This window comes from Sander vitreus, chromosome 14 (assembly GCF_031162955.1).
Source record: "Sander vitreus isolate 19-12246 chromosome 14, sanVit1, whole genome shotgun sequence".
NCBI classification, from domain to species: domain Eukaryota; kingdom Metazoa; phylum Chordata; class Actinopteri; order Perciformes; family Percidae; genus Sander; species Sander vitreus.
The window spans coordinates 7,226,872-7,253,125 of NC_135868.1; the positions used below are offsets into that span (position 1 = coordinate 7,226,872).

The 26,254-nt window shown below is 39.7% G+C and overlaps 2 protein-coding genes across 3 annotated transcripts in view; both read right to left on the bottom strand.

The window, feature by feature from the left end:
• Positions 1–844: 844 nt before the first annotated feature.
• Positions 845–22,510, bottom strand: sfpq (splicing factor proline/glutamine-rich). Of its 2 annotated transcripts, XR_013502927.1 has the most exons (12): positions 21,626–22,510; positions 20,719–20,907; positions 20,213–20,514; positions 20,020–20,115; positions 19,286–19,482; positions 19,041–19,125; positions 18,746–18,857; positions 18,593–18,641; positions 17,947–18,053; positions 2,324–2,372; positions 1,187–1,272; positions 845–972 (listed from the first exon to the last, which is right to left on the bottom strand). XR_013502927.1 is itself a non-coding variant. In XM_078267495.1 (10 exons), the coding sequence occupies exons 1-10, from the start codon at positions 22,376–22,378 to the stop codon at positions 14,950–14,952; spliced, it is 2,001 nt and encodes a 666-aa protein (XP_078123621.1). In that variant the 5' UTR covers positions 22,379–22,509; the 3' UTR covers positions 14,581–14,949. The 2 variants fall into 2 exon arrangements, 1 of the variants encoding a protein (XP_078123621.1); XM_078267495.1 differs by lacking the exons at positions 845–972; positions 1,187–1,272; positions 2,324–2,372 and adding an exon at positions 14,581–15,060 and having other exon boundaries at positions 21,626–22,509.
• Positions 22,511–24,140: 1,630 nt separating this feature from the next.
• lypla2 (lysophospholipase 2) overlaps positions 24,141–26,254 on the bottom strand; it is a 14,311-nt gene continuing 12,197 nt past the window's right edge. Inside the window, exon 10 of the mRNA XM_078268283.1 lies at positions 24,141–26,254. This exon is cut by the window's right edge and continues 810 nt beyond it. The gene's annotated coding sequence lies outside the window, so the exon portion shown is untranslated.

Genomic DNA, 26,254 nt, shown 5'->3' on the forward strand with positions numbered 1-26,254 from the left:
CTCAGAAAAGGTTGGGAACCACTAAAGTAACTGAATACGGTCTCTATTTCACATATAATTAGTGACAAATTACACAGCTCTTTTAAGGACACTTCCCATTAGATTATTGGGAACAAACGACCCAGTAAAATGAGGTGCTAACTAGTCTTTTCCTCGTTTTCATTCAGGGTTTAAGATCAGTTTTGCATTTCCAACAAGCCATTGTCACTTAAGCACTGTGGATTCTATCGTTTGGTATGAAGTTCACAGGTTCTCTCATTTAATGCGTCACCCGTCTTGTATTTTTGGCTGCTAGCGGCCTGTTTACAGAGTGTTGAGTACCAGAGTGCAGCTCAGGTGACCGCAAACACCAAACTGACCCACATTTGGCCTCCATCAGTCAGGCTTGTGAGCTTCATGCTCCACTGTATCACCTTCCTCCCTCTGGACTGGACCTCCTCCAGGGTTGACAGCCAAGACCTCAGGATACAAGTGTGATCCAGCAGCAGTAACATTGCACCTTTACCCTTAATTGTAACTGGACTGGCTTCAGCGCAGGAGCACTGACACAAGTCAGGCAGGCTGAGGTGGTAGTTAATCAACTGCTCAGGGCTCAGCTGGAGTATTTCAGGGTGTATACAATGCATCAGTGTGACTGAATTAAGTTAAACTGTCTTCATGGTATTTGATTAACTATGTGTTCTTTGTAATTGTCCACAAGCTGTAACTTAAATTCAACTTCATTATGCAATCATGCTATAAAGTGTAAGTGTCTACTTCAACTCCTACGAACTCAATACCACAGGTTTAAATTAACTCACGTAAACGGGTGATCGTCCATATTGCAAGGAATACAAAACAAAACTCAGGTTTATATAATTTATTAAAACTTTAAAGCAAAAAAACAAAAGTGCATCCCTCCTCTGGACTACGAGCTGCTTGTCCTCCTGCTGGATGCCTCCTAGTACTGCGTCTGCTCCACCACCTGCAGCTCTGCAAATGAAGAAGCAAAATCATTTTTTTTTGTGAGATTATTAAACTGATTCAACAATCCAGCTGCCAGTGTGGTCTTCAATATGACATACATCGCAGCTTATGAAGTGTTTTCCTGTATAGGTTTTCTAGATTTACTTTTGTAAAAAGCTGTTTCTATGGCACAAAGACATTTCACATCAGCATCTGAATGATTAACTGCAGAGGAACTAACATGGAAGTCATCCTGGCATCACCACAGTGCAGTTGCTGAGTCTCCTGCAGCTCTGGCATTGTATCAGACATCAATCTTCATTTTACCTACAAACCAGAAAGAAAAGACCAACTGTTATTACTTTTTGAATGAATTTACAGAAAATAACATTTACTACTTTTTAAATGTCCTGCACACCCTGACTGGCATTTAATGGATGATTGATTTGACTTAAGTTGTCCCCCCAAACAAGTTCAACAAAGCCAACACCTGTGTTGTTGTTCCTGTATACCATGGGTTAGCGGAGGCCACCGATTTTACCCATCAGTTTGTTTACGGGATGAAAGAAGTTGTATAGTTGACACTTTTTATGGCTGTAGAGGGACCTGCATGAAATTGCCTCAAGTGATTTCACTTAAGGCAGCGTCAATTAGGTCTTAGGAATACAAGTTTGAAAATTCCTCTGTAGGTCACTTCTTAACTCTGCTTGAGGCTAGCGGCTTCAGGGTACATTAGCCGCTACTGATACTCTGGAAATCCAGAGTTCTCGTGAGAGAACTATTTGAATTTGCTCAGCAAGTCACTCTGGCATTGAGTAATGATGGTCATTAACTATGTCCTTGTAGCAGAGCTGCACCAATCACATCGATGTATCCGATATAGGCGGGCCAGAGGCGAGCTAAACAGATGACGACAGTTTAATCTACCAATTAGCTCTGCTGGTAGCTAAGCGTATGGGGCTCTGGATACCTCACCCCGTGTATTGTTGTGATTGGTCGTAGTGTTATCCAATTGCGTGCAGTGAGATTTTCAAATGCATGCTTGATGCCGCCCCTCCGATTGGGCCATTTTCATTACTCAATGCCAGACCCTTAATCTTGTTAAGTCAAATTGCATTGTGGGTAATGTAGTTACAAGGTTTCAACAAGGAAGAAGAATGCATGGAATAAAAACATTAAAAAAAAATTGCTGGTTCTGCTGCATCGATTTTCATATTGTATTTCAAATCATCCATCATGACTCGAGAATGGTACAGGAGTGCAAAGCTATATGGTGGAGGACTCTCTTAAAGGAAAACATTTATCTCTAGTTTATAAAGACTGCTGGGTTCTTCTCAAAGCCCACACATTGCACAATAATAACCACTGGGGATCTTACCCTGGCTTAACGGTGTGGACTGTCAGCCTCCATCAACTGGTCGAGGCTCCTGTGGCGAGAAACAAACAATGAGAGCCTGGCAGTGAACTGGTCAGCAGGTTTCTATCATTACCTTTTTTCTTACACTCTTACACACACACAAACTATTTAAAAGGTTGCCATCTTTAAGAAAAGACAAAATTAGTGTGTTTTGTGTGCATGTGTTTGTGAGTGTGAAGATTCAACGTTATGTATTAGTTGTAAATATGAGTTATGACATATGAACCTGCATTAAGAAAATAATAGTGTATGTAAATATGACAAGTACAAATATGTTGTATGCATTGTGCAATAAAGTTAAAATACAGGTTTTAGAAAGGCATCTCAGCAAGATCCATTTGTTTAGAAACTGCAGACAAGACAAATTCGTGACAACAACGTTGAGATCTGTTGCAAACCTCGGGGAAGGTAATTCTGTTACAAAGCCTTGTGAAGCTGGACTTCGTACTGACACATCAGGGGTGTCACTGCAAAAGTACCCAAACAGAGCTGGGAGTTGTACCATGAAGCTTGTAGAGAAGTAGAGACCTGGTCATTTTCAGTGTCAGTCATGCAGACTTTGGGCAGTGCCCTTTTAGATGAGGCCATTAGAGGCCAAAAGGGTTATTCTGGCATCACACTCAGAGACAGGACATTTTGGCCAATCAGGACTGAGAACTTAGTTAGAAAATGGATCACAGTGCAGACAGATGCATCTTGACAGCCTCCAGGGCTTGATACATGGCATTGGCTGAAAAGTGTGGTTCCCTCTTAATCAAGGAGAACCATAAACTTCACCACGGTCCTTTACAGCTACTAGACAACACCTCCGTACGAGCTACAAAAAGGGAGAACGCCACCGTCGTGATGTACTGTGTTTCCACAATAACTGGCTGGTCACTGGCAGGACAGGACATTCAGGTTTAACATGAAGAGTGACAAAATATGAGCAGTAAGATGTACTGAGAGGAAAGGAAAGCAATCAAGTCCAGCACTACTGCAAAATTATTCTCACAGAAGAACTCTCTCCATTTTACTCCTTCCATCCCTTCAAGAGGATGTGAAATAACCGGAAACTAAAAGTCAATATATTTTAGCTGTGTCTGCTCTACAAACCACTTAAGCCTAAAATCAACAGCCATCAGTTAGATCAGGTTTTTTTTTTTTTTTTTTTTAAAGTTTGTAGACATTTATTTTCACTCTGATGCTCTACCAAGGGAAAGATCTTGAAGGGCGTTGCCCTGTTACACCGTCTAAAAACATATACTGAGCACGTTGCGATTCACTGTGTTACGATGCAGGTTGCAACTTCTTTACATTTTAGCAAATTAGTACCATAAAAAGTATGCCGCATTAGCAGCTCCTGTTTTACCCCTGGATGTACACACAACTATTACTGGATTACTTTGACACTTAAGACAACTTTACAAACGTGAGGACTGAAGTTATAAAAAGGAGGGTATTTGTTTTTCTTTCTATGATTCCTAAGCAGATTTATGGACGTTAATTTGTGGACATCAAATATGCGATATCCTTGGGAAGTGCAAGTAACACTGAATCTTAAAATATGTACATAACATCTGTGTGTTGAGACTTGACTGAGCTATGACTCCAAGAAAGGTGATCTAGGTGATATAATAAATCCAAAGTTTATAGACAGAGGTTGTATGGAAAGTGAAGAGAAACTGCTCAAAATGAACTCAGGAAATGAAGTGTATATATATATATATATATATATATATAAATAAAATACTCCATCTAACCAAACATAAGAAGTCACAAAGGTTGTGGTCTAAGGATCAAACTGCATTGAGCAGTATACATTTTCTACATCCCCACCCAGAGCCACCCAAGCAGTATGTGATGCTTCACTTCAAAGCTGCAAAGAGATCCCAACCCGGTTCCACAACATATCGTTTATAGTTTTACAAACATTTCACAGCCAGAGACAGAGGACAGGAGTGGTGACAACAGATAGAGCAGTTCTGTCACTTACTAAAAGGTCAATGCCATGTTTACATAACTGAGTGAAAGTGCAAACTTCTTTTAACATTTAAACAGTTTGAATGATTTTTAGAATTTTCCATGGTTCAGCGATCCACATTACGACTACTGTACTTTAAATTTATATAAAACGATTAGTCTGCATGTGCTATTGTTTCTGAAAAGACAAAAAACTACTCAAATCTATTTAGAATTAAAAACAAGCATCAAACCAGAAATACATAGATTTCTGTAGTTTTTGATCAGACACAGCACTATTTGATTGTTAAATGTGTAAAAGAGGTGCAGCACAAAGACAAAACTACCCCCCACCAAAAAAGGTTCTTACAGCATTACAGTAGAAAATGGCATCAATGAGTTGAGCTTCATTGACTCTTCCCCCCCCATTCATTGTTGCAAACAACCTGCCTATTACCAAAGCTAATTATTTAATTTGGCAAAAAAGTTCAGCAAACATCACCAAAGAAATCAGAACAAGCTGAATGAGAACTGATATATGTTGTACTGTTGTACAAGGTTGAAGCTTTCTAATGCTTTAAAAATGACTAAATACATGTTTGATGTTGCTTGAATACTTCAAGCTCCGAGAGAAAAAAAAAAAAAAAAAAAAAAACAGTTACTCTTCTCTTGACTTCTAGTGTTCACAAAATGACAGCAGCACTGTATCGCACACCTCTAGTTAGAAACTAGTGTTGAACCAGTGACTCAGTCCATACATAGTACCTTTCATGCATACATACAGAGAAGCCAAAGTACTACAACCACACACACACTGCACGGGCTATACATCCACACACAAAAAGGTTGAAGAACAGAAATCTGCACTGTGATGCCATTCTTTGCAAGTGTGATGCCAGAAGCCCTGTAAACGTCACTGTGAGCAGTGATGTGGTGTAAGAGCGGACACAGAAGAGTTTTGAGAGAACTGTGCATCTTGTATTATAAACATGGATGGGACACTTACCTTACTTGTTCAGCTGATCTGTGTAAGCATACCTCTGGCTGCAGTGCAAACAAGTCCAGGCTTTACTGTCCACTGACTTCTGCAGAACTACTCATCGTCAATGTAACCCAACTGCAGAGAAGAGCCTCTACTGTGGACTGGGGCCGCCTGTCTTTGATAAGCTGGCTGACAGCAGCTAATTCACGTCTCATTTACCCAAAGACATTAATACACACACACACTCAAACACACAAAAACAGACACATACAGTCAAACACACACACACACCATCCTCTCTTCAACCGTAAGGTGCATGGGACTTCCTGCCTCAGGTAGATGGTGAATAGGAGGTCGGTCAGGGTTACTACTTGCAGTTTTTACCAACAGCTTTCAGGGTCAGGATTTCTCCACAAAAGAAGAACAAATATGGGTGTTGACGGGGTTAAAAGCAATGAGGCCGTTAAACAAATCTCGACTAAGAACTTCTCTTTAGGCATGTCAGCGTCAGAAGTTTGCTTTTTAATTATTACTTCAATAACAAAGTCAAAAAGCGTTGCAATAGGGGACATCCCTGTTCCGCACCTCTGTATTTACAGTCTGTTGACTATGAAGTTCTTTCAAAAGAATGTCACTCAATTAGGGCTGGGCGATAAGTCGATGACGGCGTCAAAATGATATTAAAACGTCCCATCGCATACATTTTTCTATAGTTTCTATCGCAATGTCGAAAACCCAGCAGCCAAACTGTGTTCATGCAATATTTACATCATTTGGATGGCGCTTTATATTCTGAAGTTTTTAATAAAATGAGAAAATACTCTGTACTTTTCATTTGTCAAGTATTTAATTCACACAGGAGTATCCAAAAAATAGGCTTTACCTTCCAGTTACTTCAGATAGATAATTTATTGAATTAACATAAACCATGCCATATAGAGATATATATTGTTATTGAGATCTGAAATGACCTATATCCGGATAGAAGGTTTTGGCCATATCGCCCAGCCCCAGTTGCAAAAAGAACAATCCCCGTTTCAAACCTCTACATTATAGTTATTTTATAGTCTGTTGACTATAAAGTTATTTTAAAAGAATGTCACTATCAAAGCTTTGCTTTCAATTTTTACTCCAATGATGCTATTGAAGTGTTTGCAATAAGGGGCCTTCCTGTTCTGAACCTCCTAAATAGTCACTGTGTCAGTCTGTCAAGTGGGCTTAAATCTGCCTTTATATAAACCTCGACAAAGAACTTCTCTTGAAAGATGTCAGTGACAAAGCTTTGATTTCCATGTTTACTCCATCAAAATTTGCTGCAACAAGTCCCTGTCCCTCTATATTAGAGTGAACCTCCAATAGCATCAAAGTTTGGTTCACATTTTTGCTCCAATAAAGTCAAAATGTGTTGGCAATATAAGTGGACATCCCTGTTTTAAATATCCTGAATATAGTTGCTAAATAGTTCCTAAAGAACTTCTTTAAAAATGTCATCAAAAATGCTATTTTTACTTTACGCAAAGTCCAAATGTGTTGGCCAGAGGGGACTCCCCTGTTCCAAATCATATGTACTTACTGTGTAGTCTGTTAAGCGCCATCTTTAAAGAAATATTGACGATGAACTAGTCTTAAAAAAATGTCAATAGGTTTGATTTCCATTATAACTCCAACAACGCAAGTCAAAATGTGCTGCAGTAGGGGTGGTTTAGTGATCTTAGCACAGTCAGTTCAATCTCATTTATTTGTGCAAGAAGAATGGCCAAATGATAAAGTCACACTACAGTCTTAAGCTATGGAGCCACCACCACCTATAATAATCAATAAGTGCATATCTTTCAAAAATAGGTGCTGTTCGGTCCTCAAAAGTGACAGCATTTCATTAACAAGAAAAGAAGCTACAGACTTTGAATTTCTTGGTTTGGAAAGTTCCTTCTCATAGTCCAACACCTTTAAAGATGGTCAAACCTGTTAAAGAAAAACAAATTGTACACAACACCAACACAGACATAACATTACAAGTTTTAAAAGTTACACTTAGGTCACGTCAATGAGCACTTGTACTATTTTGCAGAATGTCAGATGCTGTGTGGAGAACATCTGTTTGACTACCAAAGCCCTAAATTAGCCTAATTTTGTTGCTTAAATGCTTCTAACACTATACACAAAAGGACAGTCATTTAAAATTGTGTTAGCTGCAGATTCAACTTCAATCTTTTACACTTTAATAACTTTGTCTTACTAACTCCAAAGTTTTGGCAGCCATCCGTTTTGCCTCTCCCCCACTATAGTTTTTCCATTTCCAAATCCCTTCCAGAAGTTGTATTTTAGTCAGAAAGTAAATCCAGTAAAAAATCTGTCCATTGAGTCACCATTTACAAAAGAGCACTACATAAGTGAATCCAAAGGGATTTTGTTGTTGCGCTATTCTCCTTGTCACTATAAGTGATTAAAGGCTCAAGGATTGGTTAGAAAAGGGAATTGCCACACTGGGGGATCTGTATCTTGGTGGCATATTGAAATCCTTTGAGGATGTGGTACAGCAATTTGAAAAACCTAGGTCTCCATTTTTATTTTAGATATTTGCAACTTCGCCATCTGTTTCGGGGGATTTTTGGATCCAGTTCTTCAGCCCCGAAGACACCAGAATGTTTAGATAAGGGGTTGTTGAAATACGGAAAAGTTCACGAGGTTCTGGGTATTATTCTACGCTTATGTGGAAACCTGGGGGATGGAGCCTGGACAGCCCTCAAAAAGACATGTGAAAGGGATCCGAGTATTACAGTGGATGATGAGGAGTGGGAACGAACCTGTAGGAATATTAAAACTGTCACGCGATGTGAGGGTACGCCTCAATCAGTTCAAGATTATGCATCGCTTCTATTTGACTCCCTCCAGACTGTTCAGAATTGGTCTAAAAGACACATCAAATAGTTGGAAATGTAAGACAGAGGACGGCCATTTACTTCATGTCCTATGGTCCTGTGATAAGGTCCAGTAATTTTGGACCGGGATACACGATAACCTATGTCGGATTGTAGGTACCCAGGTTCCATTCAGCCCAAGATTATTTGTTCTGGGAGATGGGTCAATCCTAAGCAGGTGGATAAGCACATAAGAAGCTGGGTCCAGACTAGTTTAATGATAACCGGACAGATTCTTTTAAGAGGATGGAGGAATGAATGTGTGCCATCAATTCAAGAGTGGGCTTGTGAGATGGCTGGGGTGGCGGCGTTTGAAAAAAAGGTTTTCTAGATTGGATGTCTATTCTAAAAAATAGGTCAAGTACCTGAGCTTTCTGGAGTGCTCTTAAGAAGCTTTGTGCTGGGGAGAAAGGTGTATGATGGGCTTATGGTGTTGTCATTTATAGATGTTCGTTTGGTTTGTTTATTTTTTTTTACCGTTTTGTTGGATGGTCTTGAGTGTTGTGGTTGCCGTCATCTTTTCTTGGTTTTTGTCTGGGTAGGTGGTGATGATGAACAGGGAGGGATGTGTTCATAGTGCAAATTGTATGTTAAAAAGGTAAAAATTGTTAATAAAAAAGAAAGAAAAATTAGTCATTACAAATTAAACGTAACTAGCTATAAAAATAAATAAATAAAAAAAATCAAATCTGGAATAACCTCAATGGTGAACGTGGCTAGGTAAATTAAAGCTGAGGCAGGTTTGAAGGAAGCCTACAGTCTATGCTCACCTCCTGTGACAGCTAGGGTTGGGTATCGTTTGAGTTTTCCAACAACAGTGCTAAAAGTGTCGGTGCCTAAACCGATACTTCAAAAATAAAAAGAGCACAAAACAGCCAGTGACATTAAATAATGGCTTGTTTATTGGCGATATGGCCAAATTTAAATAAATTTAAAATGTCATACCAATAGCTTATAAATGACAAAAAGAAGAATAACTAGATTTCACAATAACTGATGAATGCACCATGATCTTACAAGTGAACGCGCCATTAGGTCTAGTCTGCGTTTGTCCGACAGCAGCAGTGGCCGAGTTATAATAAAAAAAATAATCAAGGGGGAACTTCGCTATAGAGACATTAAAGAGTACACACAATCCATTTAGTTGCATTTTAGTCCTGTTCTTGTCTTTAAAAAAAATATATAAAATAAAAAAATATAAACTGTAGTCGTTCAATCTTCTGGGTTAGAAAATACCTCATGCAAGAAGAACGCCACAAAGCTAAATCAGCACCATTACCCAACTGTGTATCCATGCGACATTGGGTCAAAAGTAGGCTAAAATTGGCATCATGGTTTTAATCATCTATATATTGTACTGTTGTGAATAAGGGCTGACACCTTCCAGTGGTTGGTCGACATGTTCTTGCCCGACCAAATTCTCACTGGTCGGACAATCTCTGGTGTTACTTTTTTTAGCCTCGTCTAGAATATCCGCAGAAGTAAAAATGTCGGCAGAAGGTAGAGTACTTGCTGTGGCCCTTGCCCTGAATGAAGGGAAGGCTAAGGCACGTAGGGAGAGAGGACGCATCCCTGGTCTATGTGGCCAGCTGTATACATTTTTACTTCATTGATGTTGCTCAGCACTTGTCCCACCCCTCCTTCACTGTGATTGGACATCTGGGTAAAATAGTGCCAGTGATGAGTGCAGTTTTACCCAGTTACACACTAACTCACGGCAACCAGAAAAGAAAATGCCAAATGTGCAGAGCTCATCACAGGATAAATAGGCACCTCAGCATGTAGCATAGTGTAAATACGCATCTATCCCATGGCAAAAAAAACAAAAAAAAACAAATAGAATAATGCTGGCCTCAGGAAAAACCGTTGGTGGACACAATGTTACAAGGTAGAGTTCACTCAGTGTGCTGAAATCCCGCCCCCCCCGACCAGTCCACTAGTTGAAGAGCAAGTAGAATTTCAGTCAACCAAGAAACAGTTGACTATCCTATTGTGAATCTTAAGTAGTCCAGTGTTTAGGTTTCTTTTCTAAAGCATTCCTGACTCCACACTATACAGCCACAAATCTTTAAAGCTGGTCAAACCTGTTAAAGAAAAAATGTACATGACAAACACACGCAACATTATAGATGAACACTCCATGATATCCAATTCTATTACCAAGTGTCTGCAGTCTTCTGTTTTGCAGCCACTTCAGATGCGTGTTGCAGGGTTGTCAGATGCCAAATGAAGAAAGAGGTTTTACTTCGGATATTTTTTTATAACAAAGCAATCCTTATATTTATAGTTATAGTGCAGGGTACATCATACTGTGCACAGGAGAAATGCTACAAGTCATTTTAAAGTTTCTTGATGTCTTAACATATTCCAGTTTTGGCAGCTACAGAACTACTATAGGATGCATTGTGGTCATCCAGTTATAGGTCCAAATGATGTTCAAAGTCAGCCATTGGACAATTATTTACAAAAGAGCACTATACAAGTGACTCCAAATCTAAGACTGAAAGCCACTTTTTGTTCTTTTTCGTCTTACAAATGTAAGCATTATTAAAGAAGTTTCAAAAACTGTACTGTTGTAAGGAGACTTGTCAACTACACGTAATGTAAATACACCTTCAGCAGTCGACAGAATCAGTCAAGCTAGTGCCAGGAAAAAACAAAGAGCCCTGCTTCATCGCTCATCATATTCTCCATTTCCATATACAAAAAACAAACAAGTGAAACAATTACACTTTAAAATGAAATGTGCTCAATCTTAAAAGTTGTAATTAATACAAGAATACTTACACTCACTTTTACAGCCCGTCTCCTCCTACCACAAAACTGAGAAATGCTTGCTGAGGCAAGCCAGTGTCCATTTGCTGCCAAAGTGATGTCAAAATACCTCAGAACAGGTACTGACATGATTCATGGGGAGAGGCCAGATTGGGCAGCAGAGTAAAAATGTTCATTTCAGCTGCAGGAAGCCCTTAACAATGAGTGTTTTAAAAGTTGTTCTTTCATATGATAACATGTTCATAATATGACTGTTTATTTATATAGCAGGCCTTTCAATTTACAGAATTGCAAATGTCAGAGGGAAGCTCAATTATGCTTTAATTGTTCCCCATTTTGAAGGCTCTGCATCTTGGGCAGAAGGCAGCCATGACAGGTGTCTAACAACATTGTTAAATGTTCCGTTTTCTTTTAATACTGTTTGTGGTCTCTTGCGTCTTGTAATATTGCCACAGATAACATTAATGCAACTACAGCTTAACACATATTGTCTCCTGAAATGTAGAAAGGTGCTGGTGAGCTCTAAATGGTAATGATATGAATCAGTGTGAAAACAACAAATTGAAGCCAGAGCTGAGGAAAATAACAAAATGAAAGCACCGTGTCCCTGGCTGTACCCAAGTAACACAGTAAGCTCGGTTATTACCAACAGATAAATACAGAGATAACTTCTTTCAGCCATGTTGGTTTATGCATTCAGCTAATTCAACACAATATTCAATTAGAATTCACAGCGTAAAATAGTATTAGATTATTAAACCAATAATCAGTTTTCCTTTTGTGAAGTGACAAGATGTAAAAGGGAATTCAAAAAGGGGAAAAGGTGGAGCAGAGACGGGCCACATGTTCCACTGCAATAGCTCCATATTGATGTGGTTTACCTTGCTTTGGGCAAACTCTGGATATCTTGTCTTCTTACAGGTCCAGCACAAGGAATTCTCATCACAGTACAAAGTACAACTTGTGCAAAGGTAGGAGTTATATCTATTTTCCAACATTGCCTGTTTGCTGACTGATATGCAACACTAGTGTCATGCAGCTCTAAAAAAAATGACTGCATTCATGTTGAATTAACAGCAATATTTTAAATGTATTATAGGGCTGCAGCCTACAACTAAGTACTATTTTGATAATCGAATAATCTGTCCGATTACTTTGATTACTTGAATACATTCAAAAAGTAACTTCTTGTACAATGCTCTTTTGAACATTTACAGTTACAATGTTGTTTAAGTGAATCACTCATGTAAAGGCAGGTCCTCCACAATAAAAAATTTAAATAAATGATGCAGCCATGCACTGAGAATAAAATGGAAACGTAACGTTAACTGATATGGACCATTTCACAGTTTTAAACGTAAACATTCTAAATGTGTCCCAGTTTTTTGTTGCAGCCAGCCCAAGAAAACTATACAAACACACACACACACTGCAACCAAGGGAATTATTATAGTTTGTTTTGTCCACCAAAACATACACAGGAAGTGAACATGGACCACATCTGTTGCCTAGCAATGCCAGTGAAACGGTCTATGTATTTGATTAGACTACGCTCAAAATTCTGTTGTGAAGAAATAAATGATTCACCTTAGGCTGCCTCAGTCTAATGGTATGAAATATTCAAACACACGATTACAGTTTTACGTGACGGACAAAATACCTTCTGTCTGTTTGCTCTCCGTTTTGTGATGATTTAAACAGCCTGGCGTTAGCTTTATGAAACATTAGCTCTAAAACAGCATTAGTGTAATCAGGGGTGTTGACTTTAAAAAGGTTAGCTTTGTCAGAAGCCCAACAACGTTGTCCCATTACTACATTTTTTTTAATTTATTTTTTTTATAAATATGTTAAGGTTACCATTTTGATCCATAGATGGAACAAATTTATACATTTATTCTTTAGTTTCTGGTAGTCAACATGCCTTCAAAACTGAACACAATGCATGTTTGCAAGTCCAACTGAGCCCTTTGCCAGTCATGCAAAGTCACATTTACTCATGCTTACAAATAGTGGAACTATGGTATGGGCATTTGAGTCAGATACAAGTTTGTCAATGAAGTAAAGACTTCCTTTTGTGTTCCTTTAACATACAAACTAGTGACCTCTGTTGTAACCAAAAAATAAGTCCATAACTGAACTGAATATGGCTACATTTACATGCAGGTTTGTGAGGGACCATTGGTTTAAAGCGTTAAAACAGTAACCGGTGGCCAACTACATACTGTAGCCATTAAGGTGACTGGGGTTGAGGTTATTGGCTTCCTTATTTGCAGTTACACTTGTCAGGGCTGTCAGCATGAATCGTAATGCGATTGAGGGCCGAGCAAAAAGGCGTTAATTTTATTTATTTATTTTTTTAAATCGCATGCTGCCATTTATCAATTTATTTTACATTTCACTCGGCTTCGTGTCGTGCCTACCAACGCCCCTTAGCTGTTCTAAAATTACTAGAATCTATGGCCTCTTGAAGCTAGGCTACTATTTTGACCCTTTACTCATCAAGCTGCCATACTTCACATCACAATACATCCTACTGCTGCAGACATGATGGAGAAAAGCATGTGAAGCTGGAGCTACCACCTACGAGCTAAGCATAGTACAGTTAACGTGACTCAGGTTGATGCTAGCGGGCTCAGGCAAAGCACTATTTTTGGAGAGTGCTAGTTGCCGACCTGTGGATGAAACCAAATCCAAAAAACTATTACTATAGCTCTTTCAAAATTGGTGAAATAAACAAATACAAATCTTAAAGTCAAGTTCATAAAGTAACTTTCTTTGCATTCATTCGATTCCCAATAAAGATACACTGGTAATAATAGCTTTCCATTGTTAATTGTACTTTAAACAATTCTGAAATACAAAATAGAATTTTAATCATGTGATAAAACATGCGATTAACTAGAGAAATTCAGCGATTAAGAAAAAATTAATTGTTTGACAGCCCTAATATTATTATTATTAGTTGGACTGCATGTAAACATAGTCAATATCCTCTAAACGTGCACACAAGACGCACGATGTGGACTGACGAGAGGGTTTCCACTTGGCTACCCACACCCACACACTACCAGAGGCGTTCTTAAAGGATCTATGTAGTATTTCTGCTTTCCTAAAGCACAACTGTAAAAGCAGTTACTGTATACCAATGGCTTAAACATGGTTAACAACTCAGTGCAAGCACTTAAGTTTGAAAATAGCTTTAAAGCGTGAAGAGAAATTGAAAGTTGCGTATTAAAAATGCGTAAAATTGAGTCTCGTGTACAGTTTACATGTGCTGGGTGCCATCTAGTCTTAGCATCTGCTAAGAAGTCTATAATGTCTTACCGTGCCGATTGTGGTGGCGTCAGCCCGTTATGAATTTGATGGCAATAAAATACAGAAGCAAAGGACGGGAGTGGGGCATTTGTAGCAAGCATTTCGCCAGGAAGTGCCACATGCTGGTGGTCAGGACTGCGGCAGAGATAACACATAGACCCTTTAAGACCTAATGTGGCAGATGTATCCACATTATTTACAAACAACCAATTGTTGGCATTTGGTTGCTTTTCAAAACGTACTGTATGTTTCAACTTCTGGGAATAAATGTTAACGGTTTGTCCTGATAGAACCAATGTCTCTTTATTATAATACATGCTTTGACTCCAAATGTATGGCACAAAACACAGCCATAGAAGGTCGAGAAAAATGTTACAGTTATTACTTCACGGCGACTCACAGAGCATAATACATCTGAAAAAAAAAAAAATGATACATGGGTCAGAAAGAACTAACGATCACACGAGGGTGTCCCATCTTTCCATACTACTGACAATACAAAATAAAAAAGGGAAAAATTGACTGTCATAAAATGAGTAAATTGTCAGGCTAAAATGTAGCAACAATTTAAACTTAAATACAAGAAATGCGACTCAACATGTTTGTTGAGGAGAATCTATACAAAGGGTGCTGCTGGGAGCATCAAAGAGCAGCGTTTAAAAACGGGGTTTCTTAGCCGGACCATCAAACTCTTCGCGGACCCTGCCGAACCCGGGGTTACCAGGACCCATTCCCCTAGGACCACCCTGGGCGAAGCGCTCGTTGCGCTGTGGGGACAATTTGCCAGGGAGGCAGATAGTGGTGGTAAGATATGGGTTAAGTGCGCAAGCACAAAGTTCATGTCCATATGGAAGTGTATAAAAAGGTACGCCAATAGAGGTGATTTGTTTTATATTGTGAGGTATACAACACAACCAGCAGGAGACACATCCGAAGAAACCGTTCGTTCCAATATGAAGGTCCACAGGTGCCACAGGTTACATACGGAAAAGGAAGAGAGGGTAATGCTTTCGTTAGTCAGTGCCTACCTAGTATGGTCTCTCCAGTGCATGCCAAGACTAGCCTATAGCCTAGCCTTACTACTTCGTAGGTCTAGCATTTTGTAAATGCTGCCCATGTTTCCCCCAAGATCACTGAATACAGCAACATATCAACGTCTTGATAGAGGTATTCATAAAATATATATATATATATAAAAAGGTTATACATAAGAGCCAAACATTCTTAAGTTAGTTACATTTCCCTAGAAGTTTGGAAAAAAAGATATGAAATTAATTGCCATCAAAAACCAATTCATGCTTAATTAGTTCCAATGTTTCCTAAACAGAAATGATGGTGTATTAATCTACTGTCCAGCTTTCTTATGGCACTGCATTGATCAAATGGAAAAAAAACTTGCCCCAAATGTGACCAGAATCTGAAGTATAGGGACTGTACCAGAAATACATGTGTAGAATATCGGCAAAGTAAAATGTAAACATTCACAAGACATTCAGCACAACCATTTCTCCAACAAGAAATGACTATGTGCCAGTTCAGACACGCTGTGAAACTTAAAATAGTGTGAGAAAGAATGAAAGTCTCAAAAGCCAAAACTCCAACAGAGGAGGAGGCTCAAGGCTACAGTGGCACAATATGGTAAGAACGGAACATACAAAGTAACGTAGTATGTATGAATGTAGAATATATCCTGAACTGGATCTGCAACAATCTGCTCAGCCGACTATATTATAAGACTTTTACTGAGCTTCACATTTATGTGACTATAAAACTGTGTCAATTTGCACCCTCCATGCAACTTCATGGATTGTGAAAATGCATCGCCAACATCAACACTGCCAACAAGCTTGAACCTAAAAAAAAAGATTTTTAGATCCTAAAAAAGCCTTTTCTACATTGACTGTAAAAGAAAATGGTGCTTCAAATTCAATGCAAGACTAAATTAGGGCATGCTATATTAGCATGAATAAACAAAGTAGATTTTTTAAAGCTACTAATGTGAGGCACACCATTTTTCAAATACAAAACATTTCTATAAATTGAAGCATATACTGTACAATAGAGATGGGTCTTGATTTTAAAATCTTTAAAGTTATTAAATTATTTACATATATTTATTAAAAAAAATAAAAATAAAATAAAAAACTTTCCTCTTGATTTTACGGTGGTGGTAAAACATGTTTTCCCGACGAGGGCAGTATAGCATTTGCTACAGCACTGTTAGATGCTACTGTACAAATAGGAAACACATAAGACTACTACAGCCATCACAAGGTTCTGTGTGGAACTTCTTCAAAAAAGAAATTGGGTGCAGTGCCGTTGTACGGTGACCAGATGGCAGATGCAACCACATGGTTTGTGTGTTGAAGCTTGAACCGGTTGTTTAACAAGTGAATGTGCAAACAAGGCTGAGAGTCCGATTCCAGGCTTTCAGTGTTGGCTAGCATCATGTTGCTTTTCTGTTTAATCCACAGTGTTTAGAAGCGGTCGAAAGCACATTTGCCAGTTATGAAAAAGTTGTGAATGAAACTCTGTGTGCGTGCACCTGGGGTGTCTTAGAAGAACAGTCGATTCCATCTCTACTGTACAGTTAGTACAAAGGTTGTATATAAACCTTAAAGCTTGAGTAATACGTTAAGTATCTTGGAAATGCTTTTGATTGCTTTTCACCTAAAATGTTACACACATTTAACTGTTCTTACAGTCAACTGTAATCCAGAAACCAACCCAATATTGGTACTACAATTCTGCCAGACGCATAGGTTTAGTCCAGTTTATCACATAAAGTTTAGTCCAGTATTCCCCAATATCATCCTAATCACAAATGGTCACAAGGCTTTGCCTGCCCCCATCAATTTATCTTGCTGTAATATACAATTTAGACAACTGTTGTCCAAGATGTAATGCCTTACACCGTCAGCCTGCACTAAAAGCATTTGAAATGCTCAAAAAAGATGTTGATGAGAAGGTAAAGTTCGCTGGTCCAGAAAATGAACTACACACCTACTTCAAGTCTCATATTGGCTTGTAGCGCAAAAGGAGTTTTACACAGGATTTCACACTGCCACCCAAAACTACACATAGCCTGTTCACTTCCTTTCTTCTCATGACAGATTATGCATAAAACTGCTAGCACAGTATGAAAAAGGTCATTTAAAACTAAATGAGCACATTGTCAACAGTTAAGAACTCTGGTAGATGACATTCTGACTCCAGTCAAGAAAAGGTGCCTGTCCAGCTCACATGAGACAGGGCTTGCAATTGCAATCCACTACACAAACAGTGTGATAACAGTGAGCAGAGCCCCTGAAGTCTGTCTACAGCTTACACAGAGCACATTGGAAAACAATTTCTTATGATTTAGTGCAGGTTGACGGTTTCGCTGCTAAAAAGTTGTAAGACTCAGGTGAAGGTAACTGAGGGGGCTTGGCTTACCTTTGAAAGAAACCCTATCATGCAGGCAGCATTTCTCCCATTCAACAACCAACGAGCCACCCGAAGACAGCTGGGAGCACAAATCATTCATAACTTCCCATCCTGCTTGGCCAGCTGGCCTTCATGTTCTAAGATCAGCTGGGAGCCTCTCCAACAAAAAGGAAATCCGAATACAGACTACATTAACTACTGATCTTCCAAAAGGTGGGATACGTTACCATTTCGTTGCTCATCAAGCCTGCTGAAGCTGGTCCCATTCCCTGCTGTCCTTCAAAGCCCAGTCCACCCATGGAGAACTTCTGGTTGGAACCACCAAAGGGCATATCTAACAAACAAAAAAAAACAGTCAAATGCCTATACTGCAATAAACGCTTCAGACAAACTCCAAATGCGGCATGTTGGTTGCAAAGCTGATGTAAAAATGTCAACATTTCCTTAGATATCAGTGTTATTTCAAAAGAGAATCACACATTAGTTGAATCTGTTTGGTCAACCCATCTTCGAGTCATTTTCTCCCCATTTGCAACATCAGCTTGAAATTTTCCCACACAGGTACGAGTTGTGTATTTGCGGTGTATTTTTGCCCCCTTTGTTTAAGCTTGCAAAAACACCATTATTGGCAGAGAAACATGTTGTGACTATCGCTTGGCGTTTTAAGACAAATGAACAGCTCTGTTTGTTGTGTATGTAGGCTTAGCGCCGCAAAGACGATTGCGATTGGTTTTATATATATAAAAAAAAAAGCACTGAATTGAATCGCCTTATACTGAGATGTTGAGCTCACTCTGAGCCCATTAAGAGGTTTTTTCCCTTTTTAAAAAAAAGTAACCTCAATGAATTGACTAATAAAAAATAAAAACTTACCACCCATGCCCAAAGCACCACCAGGATTCATTCTCATTTCCCTGTCCCTCTGCAATGAAAAAAGAAAAATTTAATTGAACAAATATTGATGAAATATCTTGCGTCATTGCATATATGCAATAGTCTTGTTTTCTAGTGTGAAGTTTGACTCACATCCATGAAGTTGCCCATCCTGTAGTTCTCATCACGTTTGCGGCGCATCTGTTCTTCCATCTCCCTATTGCGAATCATCTCCTCTTCCCGCCGGCGGCGCTCCTCTTCTTGTCTGTTCACAAAATGGAAAACACGTGATCCACGTTTAGCATAAAATGAACAAATCAGGTTTTATATTCATGTCTCTTTATACAAATAAAAAAGGAACAATGGAAGGAGTAATGTGTTTATGAGAGGACGACCACATGACTTACATCTGCCTCAATCAACAACCAAACAGACTTTTAATAAATACCTGATCTGCATCTCCTTCCTCTTTTGCATCTCCTTACTGTGCAATTCCTCCATGCGCCGTAGTTCCTCCTGTCGCCTCAGCAAATCTGTAAGAAAATGAACACAACAGATGTAATTGTGGCACTTGAACACTAAGGTACTCCACATTATGAAAGTGACACGCATGTTTTCTGGTGATAAATAGCAGATATTATAAATATAATCAAATAGCTGCAGGCCTTTGGACAACAATATCACTACACTGGCCTTGTCTGAGCAGGTTGGCCTGGTGCTCGTGGTACGCATCCTCCATCTCGCTCTCCAGCTTTTCACGGGCCTCGCGCATGTTCTTCTCCACCTGCTGCCTCTGCTGTTTCTCCATGTCATCCAGGGACTTCCAGCGCTTGGAGTACTCGTATTCGAACGTGCCGGGACGAGCAAAGCGAGGAGGTTCCTCACGCTCTCTATAGACACAATATACCAATGTTAGGTAACCTGATTGTATCCACACCATATACTGATTAGTCAAGACTAATGCCATTTCAAAAGAATGCAGGAAACTTATGAGTGAATAAATGCTCTATAGTTATAAAAAGGTGCCTGAACAGCAGTTGCAAAACATTTAACTAGTATGGTAATGCTGACAATATTGTGATTAGTAGTCTGCTTCATACGGTGATCAATATGGATAGGTGCCAGTTGCCAGTGTTGGGTTTTGAAGGCTACAGACAACATCCTTTCTCTACCTCCCCTTGATTTACATAGGTTAACATCTGCTACTCCACACAGAAGATTGATTTTTTTTTTTCCAACAGCTGCCATCCCTGAACCTCACCCCCCCAACCCACATCACACCATCTGTTGTTCACAAACAATGACTTCTAGAACGACAAATATAACATGCATAATAAAAGAGACGCAAGTTAACCTTATTTAACTCAAAATGGCTCAACTTATCCCTACAAAAGCAAATGGGTGGGGACAAACAGTGATTTGCTTACGCTTGATATCTGGGGTTCTTCTGTGCCAATTTTTCTGGAAGACCATCTTCATCATCAAACTGCTCCAGAGGCTCTACGACAATAGGCCGGGGTGACCTGAAAAGGGTGAAACAAGAAGATGAATAAGCAATGGGTTCAAGCACCTTTTATTGAGGCGTATAGACTCATTATGCACACGTCTGCTTTTACTTACGTGGTAAGGAGGAAGACACCCTCGTTGCACCGATCAAGGGCTTTTCTAGCTGCCGGTTTGGAGGCAAACTCTACAATACCCTTGCCTGTGGCACGCCCACGGTCATCTACAATGACAATGGCCCTCTCAACCATTCCAAACTGTGAGAAAGCTTCTTCCAGGAGCTCATTGGAAACAAACGGTGACAGATTTTTCACAGACAAAGCTGCGGAGTGTGTGGCAAATCGGACACGCAAGGGTCTGTTTTTCATTGGCGTGTCATCCAACTCTGCCTTTGCTATCTCTGCAAGTGCACGGGACTCCTACAAGAACACAAATGTACCATTACTATTAAAAGGATCTGTTAAACACGAAATCAACATAACAAAATTCTGAAAACACTGAAAGTAGTGCTTAATAACACATCACAGATGTAAAACTGGACCTCGCATTCTTACGTCTATTGTAGTAATCTTTACACAAATCAACTATGACAATCTTGTATATTTAAGGAGTTTATGTCTTACCAATCGGATGAAACCAAAGCCTTTGCTTTTGTTGATAAAGACCTCGCTAGGCTCTCCATATTTTGCGAACAGCCTCTTGAAATCCTCCTCTGTGATGTCGTTGGGCAGGTTTCCAATGAACAGACGACACCGCTGTGTGTACGTCTTCTCACCGGGTTTCAGCAGCATGGAGAGTGTTGCCCTAAACGCCTGTCGATTGATCAACGATGTAACGTTAACATTAAAACTCTAAAAATCGATGTGCTACACCAAATAAATGTAAACAGAAGAACACACACAAATGAGAAAAAACTAAAAAGGCTAGCTTATGTTCAAATAATTATGTCTTTGTTTGCTTGGCTCACGTAACACTGCCCATCCCCCATTCACTGTGGGTGCTCAGAGGACAAATGCTTGACCTATATTTTAACACGTTGACTCAAGGCAACCTAGTGTACAAGACATTACTCAAGAAAGATGGGAGTCGGTGTAAAAACAAACAGCAACCTGCATGTTCTTTGTTTTACCAGAACACATTTTGCATGGACGGATTTTAGACAAGATGGCGGATAGCTAAAGCGAATAATCTATGGTGCGCGTGATTTTAGTCTCCGCTTGTTTGTGCGGGAAAGATTTCTAAGCTCATCTAGGGTTTATTTTTTAAACAAATGTCAATAAGACAGGAGAGAGGTTTTTCCCTCTTACACTGTCTTTAAATATATAAATATGACTGATGAGTAATATTACAAACAATAAGCCGTTAGGAGAATATAGTAACACTCCGCCTTTTCGGACTGCATGTGTTTCAAATCGAGCGTACTGCCCGTACTGAATAAGCTAGCTAGCTATTTAGCTAACGTTTGCGAACAACAATGACTGTCGATGCCATTAACGGCAGAAAATACATTGGAAAATAATAAAAACAGACCTTTGACTGGCTCGCATCTGACTCAGCTGCATCGTTGTCTGTGGCCATTTTCTCTGGCTCCTGTCTGGGCTTTATCGCCGATGGCCCGGAGTTCTGGCCTTGATAATGGCCCGTCTTCTGGCCTTGATAAGGGCCTGTCTTTTGGCCTTGATAAGGACCAGAAGACTGGCCTTGTTGGGGGCCAGACTTTGGACCTTGTTGGGGACCAGCTTTGGGGCCTTGTTGGGGACCAGCTTTGGGGCCTTGTTGGGGACCAGACTTCGGGCTCTGTTGTGGTGGAAGCTGCTGCTGCTTCTGCTGCTGTCCGTTAGCATTTCCTACCGGTGACGCCAGCTGCTGGTTCTTGGTTTCCAGTTTAACGTTAGGTGGAGGGGAGGTCATGTTAGGTTTCGGCGGTGGTGACTGAATCTTCGGCTGAGGCGCAGGGGTTGTCGGTGTCTGCTGGGCCGGGGCCGGTGCCGGTTTCTGCTGCTGCATTGGGCCTTTCATGGTGAGAGCCGGGCCAGGGCTTGGCGGAGGCATAATAGGCAGCGACTGTGGCTTCTGGGGAGTCTGTGGTCCCTGATTGGGCGATCTGTTGAAGTTATTATTTGCTCCCCTTCTGTTTTGGTTCTGATTCTGGAAAGGATGGTTCCTGAAATGTGGGCTTCCCATTAGCCCACCCCGCATCGGGCCGCCGGGCCCACCGCCCCCTCTGCGTTGCTGAAAATTATTCATACCAAAACCGCCGCGATTATTGTTGAATCGAGACATTGATCCTTATATCAACAAACACTATAATTAAAATACAAAAACGTTATAAATTTGCTCCGTAACAACGGTCTTCTTACTGCAAGTCGAGCTCCTCAAAATGGCGACTAACGGTTGTGCCTAGAGAAGTTTTTCTCTCTCCAGTACAGTGAGCGCCGCCCCGATTAGTTCATTGGTCCGCTGCTCAGCAGGAGGAGTCACCAGGGGCGTAGGAAGTCTTTTGAAGGATCCCGTTCATTTGGATAATTCGTTCTCTTATTTCAGCACTCATTCGGGTCTGATTTCAGTGATTTAGGAACACGTTAAACTTGACTGCAGTGTACCAATATTACTGATGTAAAACACAAATCACCACCCCTGGATGGGGGTATGATTTTCTCGATTCCCCAAAACCTCAGTGATGCAGGGGAGCCATGATTGGCCTGTTTATAATGCCTCGCCATGACGTATGTTACATTCTGGGTACCAATAGCTGTTTTATGTTCAGATATTCTTAGTTTGAGTTGACGTTTTGTTTGGCCTATATAAGCCAGTCCACAGGGACACTTTAGAAGGTACACTACATGTGTACTGTTACAATTAATAAATGAAGAGATGGAGTATTTCTTGCCAGTGTGAGGATGTGAAAATTCCTTCGCATTGGTCGAGTTAGAGCATTGCGCACAGTTACCACATTTATAGAAACCCAAGGGTGGGTTGGGGAGCCAAGTGGTCAGAGGTGGATTAGACATATCTGAATGGACCAATCGGTCACGAATGTTGCCAGCACGCCTAAATATAAACCTAACCTGAGTGTCTGGTCACTCTTCAGAACATGCCAATGCTTGCGAATAACATTTTTCATTCTTCCTGCTTCTGGAGTGTAGTGTCAGTTCAAAAATAACTTTTTGGCCAATCACTTCCCCCAAACCCATTAACCATGGCCACTTATTTTAGAGCTATATCTACATTGTTTGTTTCAAAATGCCACACAGTGATCCTAGTTCCATCACCAACATAAGCCTTCAAGCTAAAAATGATCATCAACTGTAAATCTTTCTTTAATCTGAGTTAACTGAGTTTTAATAGTGTACCCATTTAAACTCTAATCCACTTACGTCAACCCTTTTGAAAATATTTTTGATAGTTTTAGTTACTGAAATATGCTTATTGATTGCAGACCAGTATATTAAGCAAGTTTGCAGAGGTGTGATTATATGAGATAGTATATTTAAAAAAGGTAAGGAACCTTTGACCTCTTGCTAGTGGACGTTATAAGGCAGGGCTTTGGACTCGAGTCACACATTTGATGAACTCAGACTTAAAAATAAAAAATGACTTTTGACTACTTGGACTTTATGAGCCCTTTGACTTTGAAATATCTGATGCCTTCTATCAGGCAAGGAATAACTTTGATTATAACTTAATTAACACAAATGTGTATTTCCCTGGTTTGCAATATTGTTTCACTATTAGTCTTTTGGTGTTAACGTGTTGAAGTGGCACTAAAGAACAGATGACTTGTTTTGGATGCATAAGATTTGAGATTTATAAAACAATGACTTGTTCCAACCTCTGTCGAATGGCTTGAATTTATGTTGTCAACTTGACAACATAAAGCAATGGTTACACTTTTTTTTCTATTAGAGGACACTTGTGTTTACTTAATTATAGATTTTATATAAAAAAAAAAACTTTTATATTCCTCACACCTACCTTTTAAGAAGTTAATCCCTCTTGTGAAAAATATCCAGCTATGGAAAATGAATGAAGCTTAACTCAAATGGACCTTTTTTTGTCATTTATTCCGCATACAGGTGTTTGGAAACAAAAAAAGCGGAGACTATCAAGTCTCGCCTAGACATGTTTTCTTAATGCTCATCATTATAAACAGACACAAAAAGATGAGATGACAACTGTGACAAAACCCAACAAAACATATGTCCAATAAACAAAGAACATTTAAAAAGCTTAACCAATGACAAGATACAACCCAGGAGAAAACACACAGGACGATGCAACGTCGTCACACAGGGGGAAAATGTCGGAATAATAAAAAATGGTGAAGGTGTAAAAGAGGAGAAAAATAAACTAAATAAAGAGAACAGACCACGTAGGGCTGCATCAGAGATTCAGAGTGACAAGAAAACAAAAGGACTCAAGGAGGTAAGAGAGACATTCATTGATTTGGTAAGAACAATCAAAACATGTCTTGCCTCTTAGTTTAAAAAAATAAAAAATCAGGATTGAGAACAGCAATATAGAACAAGTAATCATGAGAGCAAAATTAACATTCACAAAGGAAAAGGCAGAACACCTGATACTGTATATATATTTTTAAGCACACACGACTCCTCAGAGTTACACTCCTATGTTCAAGGATCACACGTTCAAGATTAGCTTTTTTTTTTTTAAACTTGTAAAATCACCCTTCAGTTAGGTTGGAACAGCTTCTTGCCAAAGCCCCCCCAGTGTATAGCCATTTTATTTTGAAGAAGTGAACCTTTTATGTTCTATTAGTGGGTTACAGTAAGTGGAACAAGGAAGGGAATGTTTTCTTACATTTTCTTGGGAATAAATGGTCAATGAAAGTCAGGACTGCTCAAAAAATCTGAGAAGATATGGAGGAAGGTTTTCCCAGTTTAAAACAAACAAAACCACAAAATCAACCTGGAATAATGGCGAGAAGGGGTTTGATGGTGAAACAGGAACCCTTGAAAGGGGACAATGTTTAAAGAGGAAAAGTCGGTGGGAGGAACAGTGAAGCGACTGATGGTGGGCAGTCTGTGCAGGCCTGCAACCTGAATCTAAAGTGAGGCTGTATTTCATGCAACTCATTCCTGTCATTCATTCACCTTTAAGCCTACAATCGTAATTATTTTAGAAGGAAATCAACTGAGGCAATTTTACATTAAGAATCACAAAGAGGTTACTGACATGCAGGTGTGGAAGTTTTGAAATAAACAGCACATGGTGGCAAAAGCATTGATTGATTAGTTTTCTTTTATTTCAATTGGATTTTCTTCATATTAGTTCAAGATATTTTATCACACTCATTAAAAATAGAAAAAAAATGTGAGGCCCTCATGAATGTTGGTATTTTAATAAAAAGGGCCGCCCGTAGGTAGATTACTGACACAAGACCGGGACTGGCTGCAGTGTACAAGTCATGGGGGGTGGTAGGTGGTAGGTGGTAGGATGGATGGGTTGGTAGGAAACTAGCTGTTCTAACTCTAAAACCAGCACTCACAGCAGTCAGTCAGTCGCTGTGGGACTCCAACGCTGGAGTGAAGCTGCAGTCAGACTGAATTTCACCAGGCGAAATTTACTTGTGTGGCAAAAAAAATCAGGAGAGGACAGGAAATAGAGTGGGCAGGGTTTTATCAAACATTTAACTGTCTTTCAACTTTGTCGCTGTCCTTACACCTCACCATCCCTTCTTCAAGGGTGCTTGTATTATTATACCCTGCAATTATAAAGCAAGACTATAAACAACCAATATTTCCTGAATGAGAAGTCAATCCCACCTTTTCTATCAAACGTGTCAAAGTTCAATCAGATTGAACCAAAGGATGAAGATCAATGTTTCATGTCTCGTTCCACATAGAAATGATTAAAGGTGCCCTGCCACATGTATTTCATTACTTTGTGGTAATGTCTGAAGGTCTACCATGGACTCCGAACATTTTTTGTGGTAAAAATGCCTTGGTTACCTCGTTTCAAGCCATTCTAGCGTGGTATAGAAAGCCTGCAGGAAGACTCAGCTCGATTTGTGCCAGTTCTCATTAATATTCAATAGGCTAAGCTGCTTGACTCTGATTGGCTAACAGCTAGCCAATGAGGGCCTGGCTATCAGCATCCTTTACCCAGCGCAACTGGGCGAGCTCATGAATAGTAATG

Bases quoted from the DNA above. Each gene is read 5' to 3' on its own strand.
- sfpq (XM_078267495.1), bottom strand. From the start codon at position 22,378: ATGTCTCGATTCAACAATAATCGCGGCGGTTTTGGTATGAATAATTTT. The intron at 20,908-21,625 runs GTCTGTTTTTAT...ATCAATCGACAG, and splicing joins CAGATGCGAGCCAGTCAAAG to GCGTTTAGGGCAACACTCTC. The intron at 18,858-19,040 runs GTATTTATTAAA...TTTTGTGAACAG, and splicing joins AGGAAGGAGATGCAGATCAG to ACAAGAAGAGGAGCGCCGCC.